Source organism: Eleginops maclovinus, chromosome 1, assembly GCF_036324505.1.
Source record: "Eleginops maclovinus isolate JMC-PN-2008 ecotype Puerto Natales chromosome 1, JC_Emac_rtc_rv5, whole genome shotgun sequence".
Lineage (NCBI taxonomy): Eukaryota > Metazoa > Chordata > Actinopteri > Perciformes > Eleginopidae > Eleginops > Eleginops maclovinus.
The window spans coordinates 5,557,588-5,575,029 of record NC_086349.1 but is presented as its reverse complement, the minus strand read 5'-3'; the positions used below and the strand labels follow the sequence as shown (position 1 = coordinate 5,575,029).

The window sequence follows — 17,442 nt, the reverse complement described above, 5'->3', positions numbered from 1 at the left end:
GGCCTGAGCCGATGAAAGACTGAGAGATTGCTATAATGCTGCAATGACTTTTGTGCTATCTGATGAGAGAGATAGTAGAAGATGTAGGAAAAGATCTGTATTGTGATTTACATGTTTTACAAAGAAAGATTTAGGATCTTTTTGACGTATGACACACTAGTTTCTAATCAAAGCGTAGGGAGGGAGTCAGTCTGGACCAGTGTTGGGTGTAACGCGTTACAAAAGTAACAGAGTTACAGTAATGTATTACTTTTTGCTGTAACGCAGTAATATAACGCATTACTTCTGAAATTTGGGTAACATAATACCCGTTACAATTCTCAGTAACGCAGTTACAACACATTTTAACCCGAAATGATGTGGTGTTTTGTTTCTAAGAATTCACAAACATCGGGAGACATTCTGACACCAGAGAAATAATTGTGCAGGTAGAATAGTAACTCAGTAAGCCTGTTTACCATTGGTTAAGAGGGCTACACAAACAGATTCACAATGCAGAGCTGCAGGCTCACAATGCAGAGCTGCAGGCTCACAAAGCAGAGCTGCAGGCTCACAATGCAGAGCTGCAGGCTCGGAGAAAAGAAAAAGACAGGAGTGCGCGCAGGCCGAAGAAACAGAAGGTAACTTTCTCTGGGAGGCATGCCTTTTGAACACCGAGAAGTTCAGAGACTCATGGCAGAGTGTTGAAGATCTGCAGCCTCTGTCCTCTGTGGAATCGCTGGCTTTTAGAAAGCTTGTCAGCCAAATCCCCGTTAACACACCAATGACAAGATGAGCTAACGCTGCCATAGAGACTCGTTCATATACAGCAGGTCACAGGGCCGTGCAGAGGCTCCACTAACATGTTATTAATAACACACAGAGACGTAATGTTACCGGTATCACATATTATTCAGCACACTTAAACGGAGCATGAGTTTAATTTCTAGCTCTTTTCCTAATTGTCAGCATGTTCTGCCAGATAGATAGATAGCTTTAGTTAAAGAGCTGCAATAAACTACTTTTCAGCATTTAAAGCCATACTTTTGTGGTTATTTTGGTAAAAGTAACTCAAAGTAACGCAAAAGTAGTGTAGCGCATTGCATATCTGAGACAGTAATAATGTAATGTACCTTATTACTTTAAAAAGACAGTAATAAGTAATATGTACTGTATTACATTTTGGAAGTAACTTGCCCAACACTGGTCTGGACGGATGGTCAGATAAACAAAGGACTATTACCATTTAAAGTCAAAGTCAACTAAAACTATCTCGCTAGTACAGTGACCCTAACTCTATTTTGCAGTTGTTTTCGATACGTTAATTATGAGTTAAAGACTACGACAATAATCTGGGAAAACAGTTTTAATGAAATCGTAACTGAGAATTCAGTTTAGTATTTGTTTGCATACACAGGGGCAAAATGCACAAATAGTTTGAATACACAGCTATCGCACTCGATATTTCTTCATTTAAGCTTTATACAGTTGCCCTTTGTTCATCCTGCTTCCCACAAAAAGCCTCTCTGAACTGCTCTCAGGTATAACATGCAGCACAGGAGACGTGAGATGCATGCAACGCCTGTGTCACAATTGCTGCTTTGATGAGGTTTAGCTTAATGACCACAGTCCAAGCGATACCGCAACATGGGAGCAGTGGGGGAAACTGGATGCTGAGGTTGGCAGTAAAATATACCAAAACTGGATTTAAAAAAAAGAAAAGGGGACTCTGGCTGAGCTGATCGAACTGTTCCAGATGGAGCTGGAGGAGATTGCGAGTCACCAGTTTAACTGGCTTCACAAGGTGCAGCAATTCAGGAACCTCAAAGATAACCTGAAGGACAGTGAGATGGTCTTGCATGTAGACTTCTCAGAAAATTATGCGTGCAAACTGAACACTGAGATTCAGTCGTACCATTGGAGTGGTAGTAGACAACAGGCAACAATACACACTGTAGTTGCCTACTCAGCCAGTGGCTCACAGTGTTATGCCACAATCTCCAAGTCTTTACGTCACGATGAGCGTGCAGTGTGGGCACACATAAAGCCTGTTGTAGAGGATTTCCAACAGAGAAATGTCCATGAAACAGATACCCTGCATGTCCTGAGTGATGGGCCAGCTAACCAGTACCGCAACAGGGCAAACTGGTACCTCATGAGCAGCACTCCCTACACAAGGGGATTCAAGCGGGTCACATGGAACTACTTGGAGCGCGCTCATGGGAAAGGGGCACCTGATGGGGTCGGAGGAGCTCTGAAAAGGAGAGCAGAAATGCATGTTTTTGGGGGTAGGGACCTGCAAAGCCAAAAGGACATGTGTGAGTTCTTACAAGAGACTGTCGAAAACATTACAGTCATTTGGATTGAAGAGGAAGCGATCTCTGTAATGGACGAAATGCTCCCTCCATCAGTGCGCCCAGTGAATGGTATCAGCAGCACACACCAGATTCTATCCTTTGCACCAGGAAAGATATTCTACAGAGCTTTGAGTTGCTTTTGTAAGTTCCCAGAAATGTGTTCTTGCCACAAGCCTACTCAACTTGAGTTTTACAGCAACTCACCTGCTGATGTGCCCTGTGGCCAGTCAAGTGATTCTCAGGTGCCACTTGCCCTATCAGGAGATGGTTTACTCATTACTCAAGCTGAGGCAGATCTCACTGAAAATGATGATAATAATGATGATGATGAGAAGTACGGAGAGGGGCAGTTTGTGATAGTGAAATATGATGAGAGGCCATACGTGGGCCAGATAGTGGAAACACTCAGTGAGGATAAGCTGAAGGTCAACTGCATGGACCAGCTTGGGAGCAGAAATGCTTTTTTGTGGCCACAAAGACAAGACTGCATTTTCTACCACCAAAGTCAAATAGTCTGCAGCCTCACACAACCCAAGCAATGCAGTGGGTTTGCTATGCTCGTGAGATACGACTGGCTTGTATTTAATGAAGTCTAAGCCTACAACTAATACACCATCTAGGCTTGTTCAGTTCAGATCAGTAAAGATAGGGTTCTTCTCTTTCAGTAGAAGCCAAGGGTTGAATGTTGTTTGGTGGAACATTGTTTTTATTAATGTATCGTCTAGGCTTGCTGTTCTGTCATTGTTTGACTCATCCTCATTTTTAAATGAAAATGAAAAAAAGTTCACTGATGTACTAAAGACTATTGTAATTAATATGTAGTTAATATTCAGCAGATTAAAATAAAAAGTGCAACATCAAGTTTATACAATAAGAACATAAATTAATGCATTCTTCTATACAGATATGGTTCTTTGATGTTTTAAACAATGTTGTGATTTTACTTTAACTGTGAAGCAATGACAATGTATTTCAGTCACTTGCCAAACTATTTTTGGTTATTTGTTAAATGCATTTAATCAAAACTTGTGCATACAGATTGTTGTGTGGTGTGATTCATCATATGTCGTGACACCATATGATTTGGTGTGAAATTCAGAATGTTTACAACATAAAGGCTTTTAGGTTATAAATCATAAAATCTTCTATGTGACAGATGGGGAGTAGTGCCAGCAAAGTTTACAAGCAGTATGGTGCTTTTATAACATGGTGTTCCCAAAATAAGTTGAACTATATTGAAAGATTGGGAGTAAATGTCTCTCTATGAGCGTTGATTAAGTAAAATAATACAAAATGTAACATATTTGCATGTAAGAAATGCAAGATTTTTATATAGTAATGATGAAGAATGATGATACATTGACTTATACTGCCACATCATACCCCTTTTTTATTTTATACTCAAGACAATTTTAGTCACTGAGACAATAAACTAGTGAATACATTAAAGTTCCAGGACAAAATCTACACAACCCCATCTATATTTGGAAATATAGGAGTCAGTAGAATATAACTCAATGATTTCCATGACTTACATCAGAGATTTTAAAAAATGTTTTTTTTTAAGCCAAATATGTCAACCACCCAAATACAGTCACCCTTTATGGCAAGAGTTATTAGGGGCATCTATAGTCGTTTTCAAGTGCACTAACCTGATAGGCGAATTTTGGCTCCTTTTCAACTGTCCCATCCAAGACACACTTTCCCTTTTTCCACCAAACCGGATCCATTTCAAGATCCGATCTTTTGCTTTTCCGGCGCTTTCCTGGTTCTAGCCTTGTGTTTCCACCGCTCATTGGCCGAGTGGAGCTTAACTGGAGTGTCATTGCGTCATCGTTTGCGTCATGACGTAACCATTTACGTGACCTCTTATGATCTCCCCAATGCGGCTCACAACAACATCAATAACGGACTGGGTCGGGTTGATGCTCGTGTAGTTTTTAATCATACAAAGCCAGATCCAATTGAAGAATTACTTCTGAGAGAGCAAGCACATTTTGTGGCATTTACAAGCAGTGGCAAGTACTTCCGGTGGCAGCTGCAGATGCCACTACTTTCCGAGGAATCTGTGGTAGCTAGTGGCATCTGCCAGTAGCCTACTTGCCGATGGCTGCTGAAGGGGTAAAGGTAGCTGCCACTCGCTTTCCGTGGCAAATGCTGCTGTTTTAACACTTATTTATGGTGTAAAGGACTTGACTGATGTGCGATCTTTATTTTTCAAAAAGATTCTAAATTATAATTTATATTCAGATTTACTTGGAGAACGTGGTTTGTTAAAATAAATGACCGCGCTATATTTTTGATAGTAATAAAAACATATTGTAATAGAACATAAATAATGGCGAGTGAGGGTTGCACGCCGAGCTGACGCTTTCGCTTCCACTGCTTGCTATGATGAACCAGGTGTATTATTAGTAGTTAAAAACGACAAATAATTAACATAAATAAATGTCTGTATTGACACAGCAACTTGTAGACTGGTGTCATTAGGCTTGGCTAGACTTAAGGGTGTGCTGTAACTGCTCACAGTTCCCACTGCCAGTGAGATGCCAAGGTTTATACTTTAAGGCACAAACAGATTTTTATATAATACATCAGGTTGTATTTACTTCATTTGTCCAACATTTTTAACTATGTGCGTTACAGCAGTGTTTTTAAAAGGCATAGAAACATGAGTACAACTAAAATAATAACAAAAGTAAATATGATCAACTATAAAACCTTGAAATGCGGAAGGGTCGTCATCCGCAGTCCATCACGTGGTTACCGAAAATAACCGAGTGACATGAACCGATTTTAGTCGAGACCGGTGGAAAGTTTGTCTCAAAACTCCGTGTGTGTTAAAAGACGATCCAAAAGCGCATTTTCGGTCGACAATTGCAAAATGGATTCACAAATGCCGGAAAATGTTAGAGAGAGATTCACAAATGTAATTATAGTACTCACAGATCTTTCGTTTTATTTGTGAAAATATGTTTTCTTATTTGAAAATCAGTTTTACATTTTCAAATCAAACATTTACACACCAATTATTTTTCTTTTCGCACAAATAATTTTGACGCATATCTACCCCCATAATAAACACTCTGTTACAAGTAAAAGTCCTGCATTTAAAATGTTACTTAGGTAAAAGTGAAAAAGTATTTGCATCAAAATATACTTAAAGTAAAACCACTCTGTATATATAATCACAGCATCATATATGTTTTGATCATAATTATTGATGTTCAAAAGTGTTATCAAAGTTGGTAAAGGTGCAGCTAGTTTGACTCGGAATCAGTAGCGGCCGATGCCAGTACAGATGCATCTGGCTGCAGATGCTAGTGCTTTACGGCAGATGCCACTACTTTACGTTACGTATATTTCTCCCAGCAAAGTGTTCAGAAGTCGAAAATGCACTCTGAATGTTACATAGGCTACTGTAATAATGGTTTAGATGTTTATATTAAACAGTAACACATGATGATAGTTAGTAACATTTTATTATGAAATATGAAAACATATATAATAATCAATTATTATTATTATTATAGATATTACACTTTCCACAGAGTAGAGCGCCCTCTACTGGACTGAGACATTTCCTATAGACATAAATAAGTATTAAAACAGCAGCATTTGCCACGGACAGCGAGTGGCAACTACCTAAACATCCATTATCCTCGGCATCCAGTGGTAATTCTCCTTCAGCAGCCGTTGGCAAGTACTGGCATCTGTGATGCCACTAGCCACCGGAAGTACTTGCCACTGCTTGCAAATGCCACAAATTGAGCCAGCCCCTACTGCTACTTCTCCAACCTTATACTTCTCTCAAGAGTGCTGTGGTTCATTGTTTATTAATGTGATTCAGTGGCATTTACCGCCCGCTGCAGTTCTGCTCGTCCACCGGCATTTAGTCTACCGTTCACTCACAGCGCTGTTCACTGAAAAGTATTCACTGTCTGACTGTCACACAACCGGCTAATGCATAGGCCTACCTCCCGTCCCCAAGTGAATGTGTTTCAGTCTCAATTGATGCTGTTTGGCATCAAAACGCTGTAATGAGTGTTTCTCTGGCATTGGACAGAAAACCAGATCTTTATCGGCTCCAGGTCCGGATCCGGTTTGCTGAAAAAGCGGCAACTATGACACTGCTCTGCCAAGAGGTCTGCATCCCAGTGTTTTGGCTTTGGTGCCATTTTCCCCTCAAACATTAAATCTGACCTTTACTAAACCAATAAGTCCCATTACGTCAGCCAACCTGGCCTTATTGCAAGGTTGTCGGACATCGAAGCTTCTTCACAGGTCCTGGAGTCTCATACTGACACAAAAGAAAGGCCATGGAATGTAGAAATTGACAAATCAGAATCAAGTATCCGACAAAGCAGTGTGAAAAAAATTCCTTAAAAAGTAAAATATTCATGACAAAGCTTCAGTAATGACGAGTTAGGAGTTGCCCTGATTACTGCAGAGTCTCCCCAATTGGAGCAACTGTTAATCTAGAATTAGGACATGTAGCTAAGCCAGAAAAAATACATTATTATACATGCAAGTTCAATCTATACTTCCAGTCAACATTAGGGAGAGATGTATGTAATGAATTCCTCATATGGTTAACATGTCTGATTCCTGTTGCAACAGCATGCTAGCAATTAATCATGACCAGGGCCCAGACTGCTCCCTAAATTTGGCTTCGACCACCAGCAGTTAAAATTGGCCCTTACTGTATTTGCTGCAGTGCACTCCACCACTTGACAGTGCCAGGAGACCTGCTGCTACGCCCAGCAGGGCAGAGTGGATGATTAAACTATCATCTCCAAGGTGGTGAGCAGCATTTGGCTGTGTGCCAAACCCATTAGACAACTTATCTCTGCCACACATCACGGGCATCCACATGAAGGACAGTAAAACCTTGTGAAGTTTTACCAACTTTGATGAGCAATCGGAAATTAGAGGCAACACCGTAAATTTGGCATGAGCTATAACATTTTTGTGGGAGTAATTCATTCGTGGTGTAATGCATCACGGTTGGCATTGAACCTTTGGAAAGTCACATATTTAAAAAAAAACACATGCTGTTTATTTTCTCAAAAGGGCCCTATTATGCTTTTGAGGGTTTTCACTTTCCTGTAGGGTGTTATATAGGTCTTTTGGGGAGGAAGTTTCTCCCCCACACACTCCCGCTGCCTGAAACGCCTCCATGGTACTCCTTTGATTAAACCTGTAACATGAAGGACATCACTATGTAACAATTGTGCTTCTACTGGCTAGCACTCCTCTAAATTATATGTGATATGTTAAGGGCCAGACATTTCCAATACATCTCTATGTGGTTGACCAATCATAACAGAGCCGGCCAGCTAACCAATCAGAGCAGACTCAGCTCTGGTTTCAGACAGAGGGTGAGAAGAGGTGCTGCAGCATAGACAGTATAGGAAAAATAAAGACCTTTTTGAATATTAAATCATGGAGTAGAGGCACACAATACAAATATGAACCTCAAATGAGCATTAAACATGTGCTGTATGTCCTATTTAATGTTTACTTTGAAATTTGGTATTGTAATTATCTTCTTCTCCTCAGTAGAAGTTGAACACAGCCTATTAAATCTATTCTTAGAAAGGGATGGAGTGATATAATGGCTGGATGTTTTCTATTTTTGTATAACATAAGGAGAAGTTGACGACCCTGACAAATCGAAAAAAGTAAATCAACAAAGATTTTTTATAATAAAAAATATTGTACATGAACCTTTAAAAAAAACCTGTCATGTATCGCCTTGCTGCCATGTAGATATGGACCATTTCAGACAGATGGTGATAGGTGGAGGAGGGTGGGGGTATTGATAGCCATAAAGAGGCTATTGGGAGTCATCACATTTGCATTGATTTTATAGGTCAATGCAACATTCTCATCACGTTTGCTTTATATCAATCATTTTCATTCTCACATCCATCAGTGTGACAGGACTCTGCAGTGGTGTGGTTTAACACAGTGAGGTGTGCACTTTATCAGCAGTGGAAAGTACATTAACTCAAGTACTGTTCTTGAGTAAAGTCCTAAGGAGGAACATTTTCATGTTGGAGAATGTAAATAAACAACTTAACAAAACATATGACCTAGGTCTCTCTTGTCTAAATGCAATTTGATATCAAGAAGTTACAAATGATTCCTTGATCTTATTGTTTCAAGGCATTTTAGTAAGAAAAGTTAGAAATAATACCTTGTTAAAAGGCATTTTATACCTCGGTCTGGTCCTTTTCGACGCATTTTAATAAAAAAAGATGACAAATGATACCTTGTTTTTATCATTCAAGGCATTTTAATAAAAGAAACGTGCGTATTATACCTTGGTCTGTTAGATTTCAGGCATCATATTTGGAAACATAAATGCATTTTAATACGAATACAATTTAAATTATACTTTTAAGAAAGACATTCAAAGCAATCATTAACTATGAATGATTATTCCCCCACTGCGTTCCATTAATGTCCTGCTTGATTAATGGCTTGTGGAAGGACCTGGGTTCCATTCCTGTTAAGTCAGGAAGATTTAGATAAAGAGCGTACATTTTGTACGTCTGCTTTTCTGTCTGATTATTGCTGATCGTTGAGCACCCAACCTTTTCAACACACTCGGCAGAATGGAGAATGGAGTGGGCAGATGAGGATGAGGAAAAGAATAATACGGAAGGAAAAAAAAGTGCTGATCTCTCTTTATATCTGTCTACCCCTTCATTTGCTCCCTCCCTCTCATGCTGACTGTTTCTGTACAGAAAACTGACTCCCACGCTATTCTGCCTGGCCTATATATCACATTGATCAGTTTATAAAGAATTTGGATGTACACAGGAGGCTCCCTAGAAATGTGCCTATGAGAAAGAATGGTGATTTGTGTGCCCCTTCTGAGAGATACGCTCCTGCTACTCAAAGGTTTAGTCTCGCTGACACGGTAATTTTACTCACTTGGCCTTGTGACATCTTATCGCCTTGGATTCCCTTTATTTGACTCTCACACAACAAGTGTGCATTGTATGGCAAGAAAGACTAACACTATCTAAAAAGATGGCACCATAAATTATTCCTGATGTACCTGTGTGAGCTATTAAGAGATCATACAATATGTGCAGCTGAGTTTTTATCGTGTTCGTTTTTATCCTGAAACTGCTTAAATTCAAAGAAAATAATTAGTGGATTAAGGTCAGTTTATGGTCAACAACCCGCAACTATATTCTGGATTCATATTTTATGTGAATTTATCAAGAAAAATTACAAAAATGAAATGATTTTGAATTTCAATTGGTGCTGTTCTTCATTTCCTGTGATATTAAACTAAATATTGGTGTAGTGATGATGTTTTTTCTTATCGATTCGTAAGTAAGCATCGCAAGAGCTACCTTGAAAAATCTCAATGAGATTAAAAACACATGTTTGTGTTTTGTTCAACATAATAATCTCCAAATATTATCACTAATTGTATAACAATTGAAGCATGAATGCAATCGTCAGTAAAAAATAATAATAAGTAAAAAAGAAGTTTTGTCAGCCTAATGCTAGGCTATAAAAGGACTATATCACAGTCGCATGACTTAACGTCACCCATGCTAAGCTAAAGGTGACTATTGTTTGGTGTGATGACATAAGGTAGTCTCATTGAGTCACTTGTTAGCAACCGCTGTTTTTAGACATGTAAGCTTCAGATATTCACCAGTGTAGTATTTATAAAAATGTTATGTTGTAGAACCAAATGTGAACATATCTTAAGCTTGTGTGTTAACTTCAGACTGTATTTACATCTAACTAAAAACATGCTAAAAAAAACCTTAACTTAAAGATGAAGAAAGTGCTAAAATGTTAATTTATTAAGGGGTTTTAGGACTCATTCCTGCACCACTCTATATTCATGGGCATTTAATGCTATCAATGAAAAATCTCTTTACCCCAAACCATTAATTGGTCTTAAAAAATGATCTGTCATTTAACCAATAATGAAAATAATAATTGTATTACACTCTTACAGGACAGCAAACCATTTGGAAAGGGACTTTTTGTAGCCATACCAAAACAAAAAACCCTCCGAAAGGTATCTACTGTATATTGCCATCAGTTACAAACCCTACCCTATAATGTCATACCTGGTGTCATTAAAGTTTTCACAAAATCCCATCTTTCTAGAATATCCTGCAGAGTCTAAAGTATGTTAACGTAACAGACCCCCTTCTCACCATTATAGTATCCAGTTGTCCTTAAAGGTATCACACGTTTTTCAGACAAAACCTCAGCATCCTGAAAACAGTAATCCAATCGAACTGGACATATCCCTAAAAAAAACAAAAACGATCCTGCCAGATGTAAGCCCCTTCCGTCACATTCGACCACACTTGCATAGTAAACTATACAATGATCTGTAATGGATGAATTAAGGACATTTGCATTTCATCAGCATAAAGGTAAGATCTGCTGTTACTGTGTGGAGATGCAGCCTCAGAATATCAATGGTAACAAGGCGAACTGCGGGCCTGTTATTGCTCTCAGTGCGTGAAGAATGGCTAACTGTATTCCTGCTGTCTCAGTCCTGTTGTTGAGACTGAAGGGAAATCTGCACTACATCATCATTAAATGCAACAATGCACGACCTTTATCCTTTGGACTCCAGCATGTTGATTTCAGACAATGGAACTGCTGCACAAACACAGCACGCTTCTGCTTGCTACAATCACACCAGGACTGTAAGAACATACTGGTCTTCAGCACACTGACCTCAGGAGTCCGTTGTGATGTTTCATGTTGTCACTACTCTAGCCTTCACGTGGTGAAGGCAAAACGGATTCTCCAAGGTCTTTGTCAGACTAAGAGTGGATGGGATACACCAATCCCTGGTCAGTTCTCTAAACCATATGAGAAATGGCTGACCGAGTTGGAACAATTAAAACACTTGCAGGTTAGCATATGCTTCAAACCTGAGGATTTTGGCCAAGTGGAAACCATGCAGTTGCATCACTTTAGTGATGCCAGTGAGCAAGGATAAATCACTGAAGGAACGGGCCATAAACCTTCAAGTGACAGTCTCCACAGATCTGACCGTGGAAGATATGAACAATGCTGAAATGGCTGTACTTGCATTTGAACAAAGGCAACACTTTGCACAGGACATCAGCCTCCTTGAAAAAGGAAAATATTGCAAAAAAGACAGCACTATATTAAAATTGGACCCAATCCTTGATCAAGGTATACTGAGAGTGGGGGGAAGGAGTAACAAATCAGCTATGCCAGTAAATGCTTAGAATCCCATAATCTTGCCCAAAAAGTCCCACATATCAGAAATCATTCTAAGACACATACACATCCAAGTTGGTCACTCAGGAAGAAATCACATGCTGTCAAAACTAGGACAAAAAAATTGGATGTCCTTTGCAAACTCCTCAGCACGAAAGACTATCAGAAATTGTGTTTTCTGCAGATGTATGCAGTCCAAAGTAGGAGAGCAAAAGATGGCAGATCTTGCACAGGACCGCGTGATGACAGATTTGCCCCCTTTCACTGCAGTTGGCATGGACTATTTTGGACCGTTCGACATAAAGCGAGGTCGGAAAAATGTGAAACGGTGGGGTGTAATCTTCACATGCCTAACTAGCCGAGCAATCCATCTTGAAGTGGCTAGTAGTTTGGAGACAAACTCCTGCATCAATGCAATACGAAGATTTCTATGTCGTCGAGGCACTGTGAAAACCATCAGATCTGACCAAGATACAAATTTCATTGGTGCACAAAAGGAGCTTAAACAATCATTAAAAGAACTAAACCACAACAAAATCCAAAAGAATCTTCTTCAAGAAGGGATCGAGTGGATATTCAACCCAGCAGCAGGCACTCACCACGGAGGCGTTTGGGAGCGGCTCATTAAGTCACTCAAAAAGATACTGAGCTCTGTGGTAAGAGAACAAGTTATGGATGACGAGGCTTTGCAAACAGCCTTATGTGAAGTGAAAGTTATAATGAATGACAGACCCATCACAACCATTACAAATGACTTGAATGATGTGGAGCCTTTAACACCCAATCATCTGCTTCTGCTCAAAACTAAATCTGTTATGCCAGCTGGACTCTTTGTGAAGGAGGACCTGTACTCAAGAAAGAAATGGAGATGGGCACAATACCTAGCCGATCTTTTCTGGAGAAGATGGGTCCGAGAATATCTTCCAACAATGCAACAGCGAAATAAATGGAATAAGATTTTAAAAAACTTTTTTCCTGGAGACCTTGTTGTTGTGGATGATTCAGCTCCCAGAAACTCCTGGGTGCTAAGAAGGATTCTAAAGACCCTGCCAGGAAGCAAAGGATTATTCCGAAGCATCCTTGCTAAAACCAAGACAAGTGTTTTACAGAGGCCTTTCACCAAACTCTGCTTGCTCCTGGAGGCTGGAGATTAACTCGACTGTAGTTAAATGATAGATGAACTCTGATATGTTTATGTTAAGAAGGAAAAATAATATATTTGTTTTGAATATTGGCTCTATTAGTTGTTGTAATTGCTATGTTCTAGGCAATTAGGGGCTGGAATGTTAGAGCCATTTCTGTGTTTAATTGTAAATTATTATTTTCTAATTCATTCAGGTCCTTATATATTTTTTTCTATTTATAACTTGAATTAAATGTAATATTCTAAGAATAATTTGGATTTACCGGGACCAGATGTTATATAAGGAAGGAGTGGGACTGAGCCTCGGAAACGAGGAATCGGGACAGTCTTCGACCTCACGGTACACTTGTAGTTTTGGTTTATTTGTTTGTTTAACTTTTCGAAAAGGAAAATAAATCTGCCAAACGAAGGCAAAAGAAATCAGTGCATGCGGAGATTTATTTGTACATGTGTGAGTCAAGAAGCAGAACCTTGTTTATGTGGCACAGTTTTAAAACATTGAACGAAAATGTGCGACGACACGTGGGAATTCGGCACTTTTTCCAGTTTGGAATTCATCATATGGTCATGTTATTGTCCTATAACATACCTTTGCTGTTTAAGGTAGAGAACAAAAAAGATGCAGTGATGACTGTAAAGATGGGTTAACTGACTTCAATGTATAAAATAAAAGAATACATTCATTAGATTATAATGAAACAACACTTATGTGTAATCTGTTCCTAGCTAATATTATTATTAGTGCTACTTAATTAGTCCCTCCATTTCTGTAACAATAATCTGTATTTATGTGCAGGATATCATTTTACTACAGTATTTTTATACCTGCTATCACAGCTACCTGCTTTCTTCTGCAGTGTTATACTTATTTCATAAAACTGCTACTTGCATGAATGTGTACTTCTGTAAATTGTACCCTTTTTTATTTTAGATATTATGTGCAGGCTGATGTTCTAATAGTGTAAAACTTGTTGTCTCACTCTATGCTGTAACAATTAAAACGTCCCCTCTGTGGGATGAATACAATAATTCTGATTCTGATTAAAAATACATATGCATCGCTCTGACTGAAAAACACGAAATAAAGCCTTTCCTCCTACAAATAACAATGCCAGGATCACCTACCGCACAGCAGCTGCATCCAGGCGCAGGTCTTGTAAACGGTGGAGGTGTTGCAGAAGAAGAACAGCGCCATGCAGGCGATGCAGCTGAGGGTCAGCACCATGGACAGAAGCACGAACACCGAGGCTGCCTTGAAGGCTCCGGACGGGATAGAGCTGAAGTCGGAGAAGCTGCCCACGCAGGTGAACTCGCGGCTGGGCGACGGCCCGGTGCCCACGCAGTAGTGGAAGAGACCGAAGTAGCCGGCCTGCGGCGTGTTGTCGCTGTCTCCGATCCAGTAGGGCTGGATGAACACCACCACGTTGACGATGGCGAAGCAGATGGTGAAGATGGCCCAAAGCACCCCGATGGCCCGAGAGTTGCGCATGTAATTGTCATGGTAGATCTTGGAGGCTTCTTGGGAAGGCAACATGTTGGGGTTGTGTATCTCTCTTTCCACCCCCTCTTACAAGAAAAAAACCTCTCTACTAAATGTGCTTAAATTTCCCCCACTTTGGCTATTGTTAAAGGCTATTAAGTGGGCCTACATAACCACACAGTAGAAAAATGTAACCTGCAAATGTGTGTGTAATATCACAAGGCTGAGCATGGTAAAAACGAATGAGGGGGGAATGCTACATCGAAGCAATAGAAACAAATCATAGCCTACCTACACCACTATAATGAATAATTTACCAAGACCAGTAATTCAACATTGCTGTCTAAGGCTCGTTTCCTCGGGGCTACACCATGAATGATAGAAACAAATCCATCAAAACAGGATTTTTCCCTGTTATTTCACAGTGCCTGTGGGTTAAAGCTGGGTTTCATCCTCATCCATCAGTCCGGAGCTTCCTTCGGGATGTCCTTTTATTACCGATCCGTGAGAGGGGATGCGTCTCGGTGCCTTTCTAGTTCCAGCAGTGTAGCCCGTTTTTACCTTCCGAGGCATCCGTGTGGGGGGGTGGGGGGGGGGGGGGGTGCTCACCCTTTTTCGTCCGGTAGCCTTCAATGTCCACGCAGAAAATGAAAGAAAAGAAGAAAAAAAAAGGTTTCAACACGAGCCCTCTGTCAAATCTCAACAGTCCTTTCTCGTAAATCCGACATCCTCCACCGCCTCGACTCCATTATCATCATGTTTTTTGTCGTAGCCTTTATCCAGTATGTCTCCTCTCCCTCTCTCCCCCCTCTCTCTCTTTCGCCGTCCTCCTCCTCCCGTTTCTCTGCGCGCAACCCCCGGAAGATGCTGATGTTGTACTGATCACAGCGATGGAGAGCGTTCTCGTAAACGCGGGCGCATCAGCAGTGGTAGAGGGGGGAATTTGCATTAAAAAGCTCGTCCCCGTACCTGTTCACCCTCAATTTCGAACAAGATCAGCGAATATTCCCTCTTGTTTGGATGAACAATACAAGTTTCCTATGAAAAGGAGCCAGTAAAGATCATGGTGCTATAGGACGACTCTGGAAACCTCAAATCTCGTTAGCTTTTATATATAAAAAAATATACTATACTTATGTCTAAAAACTGAGTGGGGAGAACAAGTATTTGATACACTGCCGATTTTGCAGGTCACTTACAAAGCATGTAGAGGTCTGTAATATTTCTTCAACTGTGAGAGACGGAATCTAAAACAAAAAATCCAGAAAATCTCATTGTATGATTTTTAAATGACTAATTTGCATTTTATTGCATGACATAAGTATTTCATCACCTAGGCCTACCAGTCAGTAAGAATTCCAGCTCTCACAGACCTGTTAGTTTTTCTTTAAGAAGCCCTCCTGTTCTCCACTCATTACTGCACCTGTTTGAACTTGTTACCTGTATAAAAGACACCTGTCCACACACTCAATCAAACAGACTCCAACCTCTCCACAATGGCCAAGACCAGAGAGGTGTGTAAGGACATCAGGGATAAAATTGTAGACCTGCAAAAGGCTGGGATGGGCTACAGGACAATAGGCAAGCAGCTTGGTGAGAAGGCAACAACTGTTGGCGCAATTATTAGAAAATGGAAGAAGTTGAAGACAGTGTTAATTTCGTCAACGAAAACTATGACGAAAAATGTTCGTCAACGACCTTTTTTACATGACTAAGACGAGACGATAACGAGCTAAGAATAGATTTTTGATAATAAAAACTATGACGAAATGTGTATTTTGTTTTCGTTGACGAGAAGAGACGAGACTAAAGTGTTAATGGTGGGCTGTCGGACATTCAAAATGCAGGATATTTAATTTTCCCCTTCCGGCTTCGGGTTCAATAACCCACTTTGTCCAAATAAGGTAGACAGGCAAGCTCTTCTTTTGGAGGCCGTTGTATTTATTAAAACCTGTTACACATATGCTTTTGTTGTCGCTGTTCCGTTCACTTCTCCAGACACATACACGCTCGCTCACTCTCGCTTGCCCTACCATGCACACACACAGACATGCAGTGCCACGCCCCTCTCTCTCTCTCTGTCTATAAGGGATAGGCGCTCTGCCTCTGTATGACCCTTAACGCCAGATATTACACAAAGTGTAGAGGGTGAAATGTTGCTTTACGAATTTCAACACTTAATATTGTCACCTTGATTCCAATTTCAGATACCTGTATTTGCCTAACTGAATTAGTTTATAGAGAGAAAAACATTTTGACTAAAAGTTGACTAAAATGTAATGATTTTTCATCGACTAAAATTGGACTAAAACGTTTTGAGTTATCGTCGACTAAAACTATGAAGAATAAAAAGGACTAAAATGTGACTAAAACTAATAACCATTTTCGTCAAAAGACTAAGACTAAATCTAAAATAGCTGCCAATATTAACACCGGTTCAAGATGGCGGTCAATCTCCCTCGGTCTGGGGCTCCATGCAAGATCTCACCACGTGGGACATCAATGATCATGAGGAAGGTAAGGGATCAGCCCAGAACTACACGGGAGGACCTGGTTAATGACCTGAAGAGAGCTGGGACCACAGTCTCAAAGAAAACCATTAGTAACACACTATACCGTCATGGATTAAAATCTTGCAGCGCATGCAAAGTTCCCCTGCTCAAGCCAGCGCATGTCCTGGCCCATCTGAAGTTTGCCAATGACCATCTGGATGATCCAGAGGAGGAATGGGAGAAGGTCATGTGGTCTGATGAGACAAAAATAGAGCTTTTTGGTCTAAACTCCACTCGCCGTGTTTGGAGGAAGAAGGATGAGTACAACCCCAAGAACACCATCCCAACCGTGAAGCATGGAGGTGGAAACGTCATTCTTTGGGGATGCTTTTCTGCAAAGGGGACAGGACGACTGCACCGTATTGAGGGGAGGATGGATGGGGCCATGTATCGCGAGATCTTGGACAACAACCTCCTTCCCTCAGTAAGAGCATTGAAGGTGGGTCGTGGCTGGGTCTTCCAGCATGACAACGACCCAAAACACACAGCCAGGGCAACTAAGGAGTGGCTCCGTAAGAAGCATCTCAAGGTCCTGGAGTGGCCTAGCCAGTCTCCAGACCTGAACCCATAGAAAATCTTTGGAGGGAGCTGAAAGTCCGTATTCCCCAGTGACAGCCCCGAAATCTGAAGGATCTGGAGAAGATCTGTATGGAGGAGTGGGCCAAAATCCCTGCT

The 17,442-nt window shown here is 40.5% G+C and overlaps 1 protein-coding gene across 1 annotated transcript in view; it reads right to left on the bottom strand.

Moving 5' to 3' along the window:
• Nucleotides 1-15,007, bottom strand: part of LOC134867308 (LHFPL tetraspan subfamily member 4 protein-like) — a 32,588-nt gene extending 17,581 nt beyond the window's left edge. The window contains exon 1 of the mRNA XM_063887776.1: nucleotides 13,861-15,007. Coding sequence (XP_063743846.1) covers nucleotides 13,861-14,269 — 409 coding nt within the window. The 5' untranslated portion in view covers nucleotides 14,270-15,007. The remainder of the gene's footprint in view (nucleotides 1-13,860) is intronic.
• Between the last annotated feature and the right edge of the window lie 2,435 nt (nucleotides 15,008-17,442).